The 14,369-nt window shown below is 44.5% G+C and overlaps 1 protein-coding gene across 2 annotated transcripts in view; it reads right to left on the minus strand.

Moving 5' to 3' along the window:
- ME3 (malic enzyme 3) overlaps positions 1-14,369 on the minus strand; it is a 196,315-nt gene that overhangs the window by 57,801 nt on the left and 124,145 nt on the right. For both annotated transcript variants that reach the window (XM_062196842.1, XM_062196843.1), the window contains 2 exons: positions 11,604-11,679; positions 3,546-3,707 (listed from right to left, as the gene is read on the minus strand). In XM_062196842.1, the coding sequence (XP_062052826.1) occupies positions 3,546-3,707; positions 11,604-11,679 (238 nt within the window). The remainder of the gene's footprint in view (positions 1-3,545; positions 3,708-11,603; positions 11,680-14,369) is intronic.

Genomic DNA, 14,369 nt, shown 5'->3' on the forward strand with positions numbered 1-14,369 from the left:
AAATGAGGCTGTTGAATGAGAGTATTTCAGTCAAACTTTCAACTTAAGTGTGAGTGTCTGGGAGCTCGTGGGCGAAACAAAATGCAGAAACCAAACCGTATGTAGCCATAGCTGGGAGGAGTCTCCTTCCCTATCCCTTTCAGAACTTAACCATGGGTTGTTCCTTCTTTACAGAACTGCATATTTAATTTTCCAAACCTCCTTGGTGTTGGCAGGTAGAAGTGACTCAGAGTTTCAGGGCTGTAGACAGGTATTTTCCTTCAACAGGAAACCTGGAGGGTGTTTCCTTCGACTCTGATGAAAGCTTCTGTTGGCTTCGGAGATTTTATAGGGATGTACACACAGATGGCCCAGCTATTCTGGTATTAGAAACCCCCACAACAGCATCCTTCCCTGCACTGACGTGAGAAACAAAAGTTTCAGGGTGGAACCTCCGTCTCCTGCAGTTCTGGCTTTGCTCTGAGCAAAAGATGAGCTCCAAGACTTCTGGAGGGAAATTCTAGCAAACAGACTCATTTTCTGAAAAAAACTGTAGTGCAGGGGACTACATAGTAAATCTACTTATAAAGAGATAAATCACTGTCTTCCACGTGTTGGTAATTTTGTAACTTTGGATTTGTGTGCAGATGGAACACATGACCATTAAAATGATCAAGTAGGTGGCAATGCTGAAATGCTGACAGCTAGGATATTCCACCCAGGCCTGGCTCTCATTTATCTCCCTCGTGCCTGGAGAATGCCTGACACCTACTAAACACTCAATAAACTTCTATGAAATAAGCGAAGAGAAAGTGTTCACAAAATAATCTTAATTGGAAAAATTAGAACAGAATATGGGCACATTATGATTACAACTAGGTAATAATTCCGTCTATGTGTAGGCAGAGATAAATATTAAAACACACATATAGCATTGTGGGAGAAATGCCATTTCCTTTTGCCTTTAAACTTTTGGATAATATTTTAATGTTACTTTTAGTCATAAAAATTTTAAAGTCAAGAAGTGATCTTTACTGAGAAAACAACAGAAACCCAGGTAAGTGAGTCATGTGGGAAGATGAGCACAGGCTCAGATTAGGTTCTGCCACCTGCAGCACATCTTTTTGGTGATTTAAACTCTTTGGACCTCAGTTTCCACAAATGTAAGAAGAGAATACTGATAGGTGTGACACTCACAGGGTTATTAAAAGGCTTTCACCAGATGGTCTGGGAAAGGGGGCTTGCCCATTATTACCACTGTTCCCAGCCATCTTTTCTTGTGGATTTGTTACAAGTCGGGGTCTGCCCTAAACATCAGCACATCCTTGCTGGGTATGGGACCTTCAATGACAAAGTATCTAATGCATCTGCTAGAGGCCACCAGCATCTTTCTAGGGGATGAAATGTTCTCAGAATCAAACTCAAGATGTTCCAGTTCTTGCATAGGGTCAGATTTTAGCATGGAGAGTGAACATCTCTATTAAATGCAGTGGGAGCACAACTACACTCATCAGTGCATACAAACTCTCTGAAGTGAAGGGTAATTTTTTACAAAAGATTTATTTATTTATTTGAAAGGCAGCATTACAGAGAGAGGGAGGAAGAGGCAGAGAGAGATCATCCATCTGCTGGTTCACTTCCCAAATGGCCACAATGGCTGGAGCTGGGCTGATCCAAAACTAGGACCTAGGAATGTCTTCCAGGTCTTCCACGTGAGTGCAGGGATCCAAGAACTTTGGCCATCTTCTGCGGCTTTCCCAGGCACATTAGCAGGGAGCTGGATTGGAAGTGGAGTGTTCAGGACTGAAACCAGTGCCCATATGGGATGCTGGCATTGCAGGCACAGGCTTTATCTGCTATGCCACAGCACTGGCCTTGAAGGGAAATTTTAATAATGCCTGGTGTAAACCCAGACATCTGGTTGGGAGAAAGGAATGTGTGCAGAGTAAAATCTGAGGATTGGTGTTGATGAGTAGCTTTAATACTGATGTGGAACATGGGGAGAGAAAGAGGTGGAAGAACATTCTAAATTGTGCCTTCTCTTTGTCACAATGGGATCAAGTTCAAAGAGGTACAATAACTCATCTGACTCATCAGTGGTTCTGTGACCTCGGGCCTTTCCTTATCACTTCAGTGCTGTTCTTCCTCCTCTTTCTTTCCCTCATCTTAACTACCCCCATAATTTCCCATCCCTTAATCAAGGTCCTCCCACTGTTCCCCCATTTGATGGGATATAGGGATGAAGCCTGAATAAGAATCCTTCCTCACTAGGAGCTACAGTGCCCATTCTTGTTTAGAAATGGGACATACGGTGTCTAGAGAAGAAGAAGGCCATGCAAAGAGCCTTGGCAAATTTGCCTCAGAAGATCAATGCAGAATCCAAACAGCTATTAATTTTTTGACAATGCAAATAAATAATCTAAAAAATGACTTTTTCTGCCTTAGTATTTCAATTTTAAAGAATTTATCCTAAGGAAATAATTAGAGATGGTAACAAAGAGTCATCTGCAAAAAATGGATATTAGAGTATGATTTAGAAATCATCTAAGTGTACAATTCTGGAGATTTCTTGTGTAAATTATGATATACCAAGCGTTTATTATAATGGCATTGTGAAGGAATGACCAATGACCATGGAGAAAATTCATGCAGATAATAAGTTTTAAAGAATAGCGTTGAAAGCTGTATATGCAATGTGAACCCATTTTGGCTTTATTAAGTGCTTTGGGCAGAAAATATTGCGAGGTAACATATCAAAATGTAAACAATGATTAGCACTGATTTCACAATGATTCCTTGGATTTTCTCAGCTTTTAAATGATGATCATGCACTGATCTCAAACTCAAAGATAAATGTCACTAGTAAGGAATATCTGGATTTTTTTTCATGTGTTCTGACAGAGACACAGAGCTGAAAACTGCAGACATGCACAAATACTGTGGTGCCTGCCCAGGAAAGACAAACTGTTGGCTGAGTTGTGAGCTTCCCGAATCACAAAGCCCCTGGAAACCTGCAGTTGCATCTCACCTACAGCTTAGCTCAATTTCTCTCACTGAGTGTGCAAGGCGCTCATCTGATTCAGAAATTTTAGCCCCTGGCCTGGTGCTTTGAATTTTAATCCTTCCATGGGGGCAGCTTGCCCTGACCATGCTTAAAAATGCAGCCCAGTAGTCACTCCCACTCCACCTGCCCTTTCCACAGATGGCTCAGAGTGGCCTTGATGGGAAAAGAAGCTGTGTGGGGTCATGGATACAGGGAAGAACATACTCAACGGGGCTCATCATTTACACCTCATGGAGGCAGAGGAGCAAAGGGTCCCAGAAGAGGGAATGACAAGAGAATGAGGTTAAGGGACCAGAGAGGGTTGCCAGGAGGGCAGAATCTCCTCTGTGTCACAAGTACATAGGGGTGTGCTCTTGTCAGGGGGACATCAGAAAAGAAATGGTCCATTACTGTATAGGTATAACCCTCCTCCCTCCTCCACACACACACAAAGATATTTCCTCTACCCTCTGCCCTCTGGCCCCTTCTGTACCTAAAGCTTCTGGAAGGGACAGGATGTTACCTCGTTGTTGGTGCCGACATCCAGCAGGACAGGGAGGCACTGCTGTGGGTTCACCCCTCCGCATGCTGTGTACAGGGCCAGCTTGCCCACAGGAATGCCCATGCCATAGCAGCCCAGGTCTCCCAAGCCCAGGATGCGTTCCCCATCAGTCACCACCACAGCCTGAAAAACACAGCAGGGTGTCATCAATTAAGGTCTGTGCCTCCTGTGACAAAGGGCTCCTTTTAAAAGCCCTAGCAGTAACAGGGGCCAACACTTGCAGTGCTGGCATCCCATATGGGCACCAGTTCGAGTCCTGGCTGCTCCACTACTGATACCTCTCTGTGCTATGACCTGGGAAAGCAATAGAAGATGGCCCAAGTCCTTGGATCCCTGCAACTGCATGGGAGATCTGGATGACGCTCCAGGCTCCTAGCTTTGGATATTCCCAGCTCCAGCCGTTGCAACCATTTGGAGAGTGAATCAGTGGATGGAAGACTCCCTCCCTTCCTCCCTCCCTCCCTCCCTCCCTCTGTAACTCTGACTTTTAAATAAATAAATAAATCTTTAAAAAAAGCATAGCAACACAACCCAATGCCTACTGATTTTGCTGGGGCTGGCACAGCTTATTTAGGATAAGGCCAAAGGATTTATTCAACAGCAGGTGGCCAGTCCTTTCTGGCAGGTGGGAAGAAACTCCACTGAGGTGAGATGACAGCAAGACACCTGCCCTCCATACTGAGATTCAGGGTCAGGGGAAATCAGAGAAACAGGAAGAGTTGGTAGATAATTGCTACTATTCACTCACCCTCAGAGAACCTCAGATAGGGTCAGCCTGAGACTTGGGTGCAGGGAAGGCAGGAAGGGAGGAACATCATGAAAGGAACAAGTGAAAAACAGTGTTTGTGCTCCTGCTGCAGCTCCAAGGTTTAGAAGCCAAACCAAGTGCTCTTCAGCCTGCACCTGGGATGTGGCAATCCAATGTGCAAAGGCTGTAGCTTCTGTTACATTTTCTAGGATCAGTTTTATGGGAAATCAGGAAAAGCCTCATACTGAGCTGGGAATACCTTTTGCATTTGGCAAAGAATAACAGAGGGCCAACCATGTATGATATATAGTTCAAAGCCTACCTGAATTAACAGCTGTTGATGAAACTGAAGGAGAGGGCAGCATTTATCACATGATTATGATGGATTCATGTATTCATTCACTTAGGACATATGAAGGCACAGGAAAGAAGGCACATGAGGAGGCACAGGAAAGAAGACTCTTTCACAGGACTTTTCATGAAAGGAAAAGAATTGGAAGTTGTGTAGGAGTCAGACTGTGAATGGCCTTAAATGTCAGACCAAGAACAGTCTGTCAAGAGGGGCAGTGACATTGTTCATACTCATCCCACCTGCTTGCCATCTGGGGTTCCCTCCATCTCTCACCCATCCATCCACTGGAACTTGGCTTTGGGTCAGGATTAGGACCAGGTTTGAGAAATGGATGACATGGTTGGCTCCAAGCATGGTGCACAAGGATTTCATCCATTCCATCAAAGGATGATGTTGGGAACTGGAGATAAAGAGATGAAGACCCATTCGGGCTCTAGAAGAGTATGTGACTAAGTACTCAAACGGCCCATGGATGGTATCTTCCCACTTCTCTGTCTCTCTGGGATGACAGCACACATGGGCTGGTGCTGCCTTTTTACGTAAATAGATACAGAGATCTTAAGAACCCTCCTCTACTTGCAGAAAGGGGGATCTGGAGAGTGCAAGAGATTGTGAAATTCATGCTATTCACTCCCAGATTGGAACACTGCCTCAGTGGAGACTGCTCACAGATGTCTCTCAGCTGATCTTTCCCAGGAAGGGAGGTAGGTCTGAGACTGTTGTCTGTCTCACAGGTGAGCAAACAAACTTGAAACCTACATGTTCTGCACATATTTAAGTATCAGCCTCATGCCAGGCACTGAGCTGGATGTTTCCACACCAGTTATCACAGAGATTAGATGACCTAACATGGTCACCTTGCTTGTGTATGCAGTAGGCTAATATTCCAGCAAGGCTTTGGGTTCATGGTTTAGGGCTGCTCTGCTACCCCATTGGGCTGGACTAAAGCACCTGTGCTCCTGGCACAGCCTTGCCCTACCTGGGCATCACCCTCCCTTAATCTGCCTCTGGCCTCCTTTGGGCGGCTCTCCCTGTTGGAGCCAGTATTACTCTCTCCTTGCCTCTGAAGACCTCTGGGATGAGGGGCCCAAACTTGGCACTTTCCTGCTATCCCACCTATTAACTTCCTTAGTGTGGCTCCCATTAGACTCCTTTTTTATGCTGATGGGGGAGTGAATGATATGAAGTGAAAACAGGAAACCAGCTATTCCCCTGATACCCCGAGATGGGGACAGGGCTCTGCAGTGCTGCCTCCCAGCCTGGAAATGTCCTGGAGCATTCAACTGTGCACCTGTCTCCTCTGAGGGAATGCCTCATCTCCACATCTTGTCCCTCCTAGATCCTAGCCTATTTGTGATTGGGTTCTTGCAAGTTTCACAATCAGACCATTTACCTAGCTTCTTTCTTTCTTGCAATGTCCCCTGCTAACCAACATCAGATTCATTGAATCAAAAGGCCATTTGATTTAAAGTCTTACAAAGACTTCTGTTTGTAGAACAGAGCCCAAAATGCTTAACTCTAGAATGACCTGGGCCCAGTGTACCCCTGAAGCTTACCTCCTGCTACAGGGCTCCACACAATTGCCCCTTTCTGACAAACTGGCTTCCTCACACCTCCAAGATACACTCTGCATCCTCCCACAATCTCTCCCTCTCAGCTTCTGTTTTCCTCTCTTCCAGGGGACTTTATCCCCATTCTCCAGCAGTGCCAACCTTACCCATCACAAAGCAATGTGATTTCTGCTTCCCCTGAACTGTTAGCACTTGTTATATGTACTACTTACTTCCTGTTGCCTGCCTGCTTCCACAAACATTTACTGGGTACCTACTACATGCCAAGACCCATCAAAGGTACTACTTAAAATTTGATAGTGATAGCATATGTATTCATATTTAACATTTTTTGAAGGCACATTTCATCTCACCCAACAGTCAAAGATTAATGACGAGGGCTTTGGAGTCTGCTACTGGTACTTGAATCTAGGGTCCTTGATGAAGTACCACATGAAGTATTGGGCAAGTCTAAACTTCCATTTTCCATGAAATGAATGTAATAATAATAATAATAATACTGGTACCCAACTCATCAGGTTGTTTAAAGATAAAATAAAATATATTTCATTTTACCCTGGTTTCTTACACAACGTAGGGTGACAATGAATGGTTGCTGGTATAATAATGATGTTTATTATTTAGGAGTAGCTATGATCATGGGCTGCCCACAGCACTGTCTATATAACCCTCTCCTCTTCTGTTTCATCATCCCCTCTCATCTTCCCTTTTATCCTCTTCCTCTGCTTTTCTCCCCACACCATAAATAATGCACACTCCTTAGTTTCAAATCTTGGTTCCACTCCTCACTTGCAAAGAACCCAGCCTCTTAGCTTCCTTGTCTACCAAATCCCTACTTCTTACAGAGCTGTCAGGAGAATCCAATGAGTTAATCTACATAAAGCACTTGGCACACTACCACATGAAGTGGATATGGTGATGTGTAGCCCATATTCCGCTTCAAGAATGAAGGACTTATTTACTCAGCTATACCCTCAGCTGTCAGCCCACTTGGGAATCTCCTTGACTGAAGACAGCCACCTTGCCCAAAGTCACAGTCTCTTCCAGGAGTGTCCTGCAAATCATGACTGAGAAATTCAGGGATGCAAAGCCCTGCTCTCTTGCCCCACCTCCTCATGACTTGGAAAACCAGCTCCAGAGCCTCATGGGGTCTGCCAAGTCTTTCTGGAGACCTCATGCAGCCTGCTCTCTCCTTTGGCTCTGTCTTTCTCTCTTCCCTTCCACAGATGTTGACCTAAGAACAATGCCTTACATGTGAATTTCTATATCAGAGTATCTGAGGGAATCCAACCTTTGACATGGAGCATGGTGTGAAGTTAGTGCAAAGGGGACTTGTGCCTCATAGGCAGGCAGTAAACACTGGCAGTCTGATCCAAGTTTAGGCACCCAAGTGGCTGGTGCCCAGTGGCAGAAGATGCTCCCTTGACCCTACCCCCAGCTATCTCTCAGCACCTCTCTTCCCAGAGCTGTTTGGCCTGAGTGTGGGAGAGATTTAGGAGCTTGGGAAAATGGTTGGGGAGGGAGAAGTTCTCAAATAAGCCTTCTTCTGGCTCTGGGCAATGGCTGCTGTGGGAAAGATTCGGAAAAGCAGTTCTCACTCCTCTTTGTGATTTATGCTGGACAGCTCAGGGTGGCCTGGCCCGGCCTGGCCTGCCTCCTCCTGTCTGAACAAGAGGGGCCCATAAAAACTCATGGTCTTCCCCAGCCCCATTTCCCTCCCTCCTATTTCTCTTATATCTCAGTCTGCATCTCTGCTTTCACCTGGGAAATCACAGAAAGTCATTTTCTTTTTTTGAACCTTCCACGTTGATTCTTAAGCTCTTCTGCATTCTCTCTTCTCACCAGCTGGACAGCCAGCATTTTCAGGGCCTGAACCCACCTGCACCTTGAAAAGCTCTATCTTCACCCTCAACAGCTGGGGACTGGTGGCTCAGCAGCAAGGCTCTGGCTTGGCACCAGCCCTTCAGGTGGGTTATGCCAGCAAGTCACTTAGCTTGGATTGCTTACCTGAGAAAAGATACACTCCTACCCAGCTTCAAGACCTGTCTCAGGGGTTCCCAAAGCAATCCTTTTCCACTCTGATTAAGGGACTGCGTGCATCAAATCCAATAGTGAAGGCATCCCTCATCAGTTCTGAAGGGCCATGAGAGAGACAATGAGCAGAGACTATCCAGTTTTCAAGGCAACTGGAGAGAGCACATCAGGACACAAGGAAGACTGAGGCTTGGGTATGGAGCCTTTGAACCTTTGAAAGACACCCTGGGGCTTGGGTGATGGGTGTGGTGGGGAACCTCCAGAAAAGGCAGATGAGTGGAGCAGGGTGGAGGCAGGGACAAGTCAGGGCTGTCCAGTCCACTCCAGTGCTCTTGTCCCCATGGCAAACATTAGTCTCAATATTTAGAGCCTCTGGTTTTTGCACAGAACCTGAAGATCCAAGTGTTTTGATATTTTATTTATTTATTAAACAAAGTCTCTTGTTTTAAAATGTTGCCCATTAATTCAGAAGTTTTAAAACCACTGAGGGCCAAATCAAATATAGTTAAGGGTACAAATCATCTGACTGCTGTTTTGGGAACCATGATCCCTAGGTCAGGGGATCCACAGCTGCACTTAAGACATGGCATGGTGTGTGTGCCACATCCATCTCTGGCATCTTCAGTCATGACAATGTCCCTTCAAGTGCCCCTCAATGTGTTTAGACTACATCATGGTTAATCCTTACAACAGGAAAACAAAGCTCAGGGAGGTTATCTGCAAACACAGCAAATGAGTGGAAGAGTCAAGACCAGAACCCAGATCTGTCTCATTGCAAAGCCAAGGCTGGTTCCTCTACCTAATCACTGGGACCGACCCCGTGTTTCTCCAAAGTGAGATAGGAATAAAGGGTGGCAGTGACCCCAGGCATTCACCTGCTCATGCCAGGGTACTGCAGCGTGGCTGGCAGCCAGTTGCCTGTCTGTTCCTCATCCTCTGGGCTTCTTTCTTTGGCAGCACCGACACTGTGTGCTATCACTGTTTCCAGCTCAGTCTCTTTAACGAGATTGCAAGCTCCCTGAGTTTGGGCCTATGTGCCTTCTTTATCTCCAACCCCCAGGGAACTTTAACAGAATAGATGTTTAGTAAATGATGGTTTCATGTAATTACATTGGGTGCCACCAACTCAGATCTGTTCGGGTAACTTAGGTTAATCTTAGAGGCTTTGTAAGTCTGTCTCTATTATATGGGGACCTGCTTAGGTCCCATCTATTGCTGGATAACCTCAGAGCCCCTGTTTCTCCTCCTCTAAAATCTCAGTGGTTGCCATGTCCTTCTCTCTGGCAATTAACCCTCTGGTATTTAGAGAGTTCTCAAGACATGTTTATTACATTCAATTAAGGAGTATTTAGTTCCTAAGGTCCTATTTTGAATGCATATAATGGTTTCCCAGGTGCAATATGAAGTAATTTGGAAGCAGGGTCCACGTTTTTTTAAATTTTTTATCCCTTGCAACAGGGCTCTGGGTACAGTTGTGTTAAGCTGCGCCCTGGTAAGAGGAGCAACTGAAACCTGAAATCCAGCCTATGAGCTTCTCACCAAGGTCCTGTGCCAGTTTGGAGGAAGGGGTAACTTTTCCTTTACTCTATCTCTAACTTCTGATCTTTTGCATGTTTGTGGAGACTCAGTTTCTTTGTTCTTGCTACAGTTTCCAGCATATGGAAGATGCTCAACACATCTGTATACTGAGTTCGTTGCACTCAGCAAGTATCTACTGAGTGCCTACTATGCGTAAGTGTGATTGACCTGTCCACAAATACAGGAAAGACTTGTTTTCAGGACCTCAGCAGCATGTCCACTCAGGTTAGCCTGGAGTTAACTCCTCATCGAGTGAGCTGGCTTTCCTAAATGTCCTTGAGATTTTATTATAGTTTCATCCTAGACACACCCTGGAAACTTGCTTCTCTGGGACGGGAACCAAATCCTGCAGGGCCAAGGCCTGCACATAATTGGAGTCTAAGCAGATAAGCAGGAAGGAGAAGCAGAGAGCAAATCACACTCAGGCAGAGATGTACAAAATGATGGCCAGGACTGAAATCCATTGCCTTGGCTGTGGCTCAGGCCTGAAGCCTGAAAGTCAAGGTTTCTGTCCCCTGCTCTGGTTCTCAGTGTTCACACTCCCTGCAGAGAGCCAGAACTCAGTGGAACAAAAAAGAGCTATGTAGGAAAAAGCTGTATTTGGTGTCCAGCAAGGATGAGTGGGGAGGCTCAGGGAACTGGTGGGGAAGGAGGGAGAACAATGGTGAAGTTCATCAGCCTCCCAGGCAAAGTGGGGTGGTGTGCATGCTGGACCTGAGAGTTACTTATATACTATAGCTGGTCAGCTCCAACTCTTCTCCAGGACATGTGCTCCAAATGCCCCCAGCAGCCAGCAGGTATTTCACATTTTTGCATCACCCATTTTTGTTTCCAGAAATGACAAGAATCTTAGATGCCAGAGACCCTTAAACTCTTCCATAGAAATTCCGATGGCAGGGAAATATCTGAGGAGTTAGCCAGAAGCTAATAAATTTCTACAAAGTCACATATTTTATATTTAAAAACAAATGCAACTTCTATATTCCATGACATATCTTGTTTGTTATATACAAATGTTTTCTCCATAAAATTTTTTAGTAAAATTAATTCTCCAATAAAGGGTGTTGGGTTTGTTATTCTGTATATATACTGCCCCACCCTCACTGTTTAGATCTGGGGTGAACATACCCAAGTGTGAAGATACTCTGTATCATCAGCTTTTCCTCGTGGTGCAGGATGTCCTCACTTGTAGTCTAGTCTCTCCTATGCCTGACTATCCGAACTCTGTACCTTAACTTAAGGTCCAGTCCAATGTCACTTCCCACATGAAGTCTTCCCATATTCCCTTCAAGTCATCTTTGCCTCTTGGAACATTTTAAACTCTTATTACGTATCTCATCCATCTCTGATGAAGTTCCACCCCATCAGTCATTAGTGTCTCTGTCACAACAGGTCAGCTCTTTGAGAAGAGGATCTACATCTGATTTCTCCCTCTATCTACCATGAAAACTGGCACTGTATATTTAGTAGACACTCAATACATGATGGACAAGTCTTTATAATAATAATAAGAAGAATAAAGAATAAACCAGTTTCTCAAGAGGGCTTGGCTAATGTAAAAACTACACTGTGGTATGTTTTTGCTTGGCTGTAGAAAGTCCATGATCTGGGCTTAGGATAATGGCTCACTTTATGGCTAGAAATTACTGTGGTGCAAGTTGAAAGGATCCTCTCAACAATAGAGCCACAGCAATGAAAACAGAATCATCCCCCCCCCCTTTTTTTTAGAATCATACCTTAATATTGTCTTCTGGCCAAGAGTTCAGCATTGTTGCAAGGTGACCCTTGTCATGGATAGTGATAAACAGCCCACTAAGAGAAAGAAAACACATACAAAATAATCAGGCAGTTAGATCAGGAATAGAGCCAAGATCATTACTGTATCACCCTATCATTTAATTTTACCCATAGACCTAGAGGGGGAAAGATCCCTGCCTGTTATAATTTGAACATTATTTGATGCCTGAACTCATGCAGGACTTTAAATACCAAAGCCATAAGTCAGTGGTACAAGAGGGTAGAAACAAACCAATTCTGGTGTTGGCAGGAGGTTTTTAGGTCATTGGGGGAGGAAGTGACATCAGAAGGAATTTCTTGCAAGTGGATTTTCATAAAAGCTTGAGTTTTGGCCCAAGCTACTTCCTTTGTTTCCTGGCTTGCCATGTGACCCTTCTTCCACATGTACTCCACAATGCCATCTGCAGCCTCGCAGAGGCCCAGTCATTGGGGTTACTTGATCTTGGTCTTGAACTTTCAGAACTGTAAGCCTAACTTAACCTCTTTTCTTTATAAAGTAGTTGCCTCAGGTGTTTCGCTATAGTAATGAAAACCTAATTATCACATTACTCAAAGCCCCTGAGCTTTGATGGCCCTGCTCTGGAACTTCCTCCAATTGCTCCTCTCCACAGGGCCAAGAGTTCCTGGGATCAAGAGGTGTGCCCACACAGAGGCTGTGTACACCAGAGTTGTTGTCCTCTTCCCTCCCTCTAGATCAGGTAGTAGGGCCCCACAGTCTCCTCACCAAATGGCCCATGGTTGCTTCCTGGAACCATGGGAGCCTCTCCTCCAGTTCTTCCTCCTGAGTACAGACTATATTGCATTTGCTAGACCTTCAGATCTAGGGCTGAGACTGTGCCACACGGGTTGTGATGTCTAGACATGTGCATGAGGTCCCTGCAATGGGGGATGGAGTTGGCAAGGGAAGAGAGGTAGGGTGCCAGTCATGAGCCAGTTTTCTCTGCACCCCTGGAGTCTGAAAATTTCAAATTCAAAAGTGACCTTCCAGAGCATCCTGAGGGTATATTTGCAAAGAAGGTTGGTGCAACATATTTTATTTGAGTTTATTAGATTGATTTAGCACTTTTAATATTTAGATCTAATGATGTGAACCCGAGTCTTACGGGATAAGAGAATATGTGTACATACCTGTCAGGGGAGGGATAGTGATACTAAGGATAGCAAGTCATTTGTTCCACTTCCCTCTTTCCCTTTTTGTTAAAATTTTTTTGTCCAGTGCATTGAAGACACAGGCTTCTTTTGCTCATGAAATGTCCACAGTTAAATCGATTTGTCTGTGTTAGGTATAGAGTTATGTGGGAGAAGTTTCTTCCTCATTTAGATGCTTTATCTAAATCAGAGAGGGCTTCCAAAGAATGCTTTTCATGGCTTCACAAAGTATTCAGATTTCGTGATTTACTATCCTAACAATGCCCTAGTGAATATTGACACGTCACTTGGTCAAACTCTTTGTTCTCATCAGTCTCCTGGAGCCCAACCCTGGAAAAATGCCTTTTCTGTTTCCCAAGAGCCTGCACCCAAGTACCCAAAGTTAATTGAGAAAGAACTCAGTTAAAACTCACAGGGCAAGCTGATTGATACCACCACAAATTCATCAAGGCAAACCTTGTAGACTCCCAATACTGGTCAGTCTTTGTTCTTAGTTTCTCTGGTCAATTCACTGTTTCTATTCTGCAAAACTCTATGCTCCTCAAACCTACAACTGCCTCACCTTCTTTCTCACTCCATTTGGTGAAATCTCTGTCATCTCCCACCAACAAACCTACAGACCCTGCATCTTCAGCTATCCCCGTCGTTTCTTTTGTTCCAGGGAAAATTGCATGCTTTACATGGTTGATTATCCCTTCTACCCCACTGTACCTTCCCTGCCTAGATTTTCCTTCATTTTTCCTAAAACATACCTAAGTCTTTGTCATCCTAAAAGCAAAACCAGACTTCTGGTAGCAACAGAATAACTTGAACAGAATGTCCTTTCTGCTGATAACATAATTCAATTATTTATTTTGGCCGACACCGCGGCTCATTTGGCTAATCCTCCACCTGCGGCACCAGCACACTGGGTTCTAGTCCCGGTAGGGACGTTGGATTCTGTCCCGGTTGCCCCTCTTTCAGGCCAGCTCTCTGCTGTGGCCCGGGAGTGCAGTGGAGGATGGCCCAGATCCTTGGGCCCTGCACCCGCATGGGAGACCAGGAGGAAGCACCTGGCTCCTGCCTTCGGATCGGTGCAGCGTGCCGGTCTTAAGGCGCCGGCCGTATCGGCCATTTGGGGGGTGAACCAATGGAAAAAGGAAGACCTTTCTCTCTGTCTTTCTCTCTCACTGTCTAACTCTGCCTGTCAAAAAGAAAAAAAAAAAAGAACCTAGCATTCTATCTTTAAAAAAATTATTTATTTTAAAATAATTTATTATTATATTATAAAATTTGGATATAGGTGAGTCTATCTGCCTACCTATCTCACACACACACACACACACACACAGGAGCATCAAAATGTTCATAGAAAAATGGAATTAAAATAATGTGAATTTTCTTGAATTTGTTGAATCTTCTTTGTGCATAGATATAAATTATGTTTTATATTCCAGGGCACTTCAAAAAGTCCATGAAATGGACCACAAAGATAAAATTATTTTGGTGCAAAAGGTTTTTAAATTCATGCATATAAGGGGGTTTCAAAAAGTTTTTGAAAAACATATATCATGGAA

This window comes from Lepus europaeus, chromosome 7, assembly GCF_033115175.1.
Source record: "Lepus europaeus isolate LE1 chromosome 7, mLepTim1.pri, whole genome shotgun sequence".
Taxonomy (NCBI): Eukaryota; Metazoa; Chordata; class Mammalia; order Lagomorpha; family Leporidae; genus Lepus; species Lepus europaeus.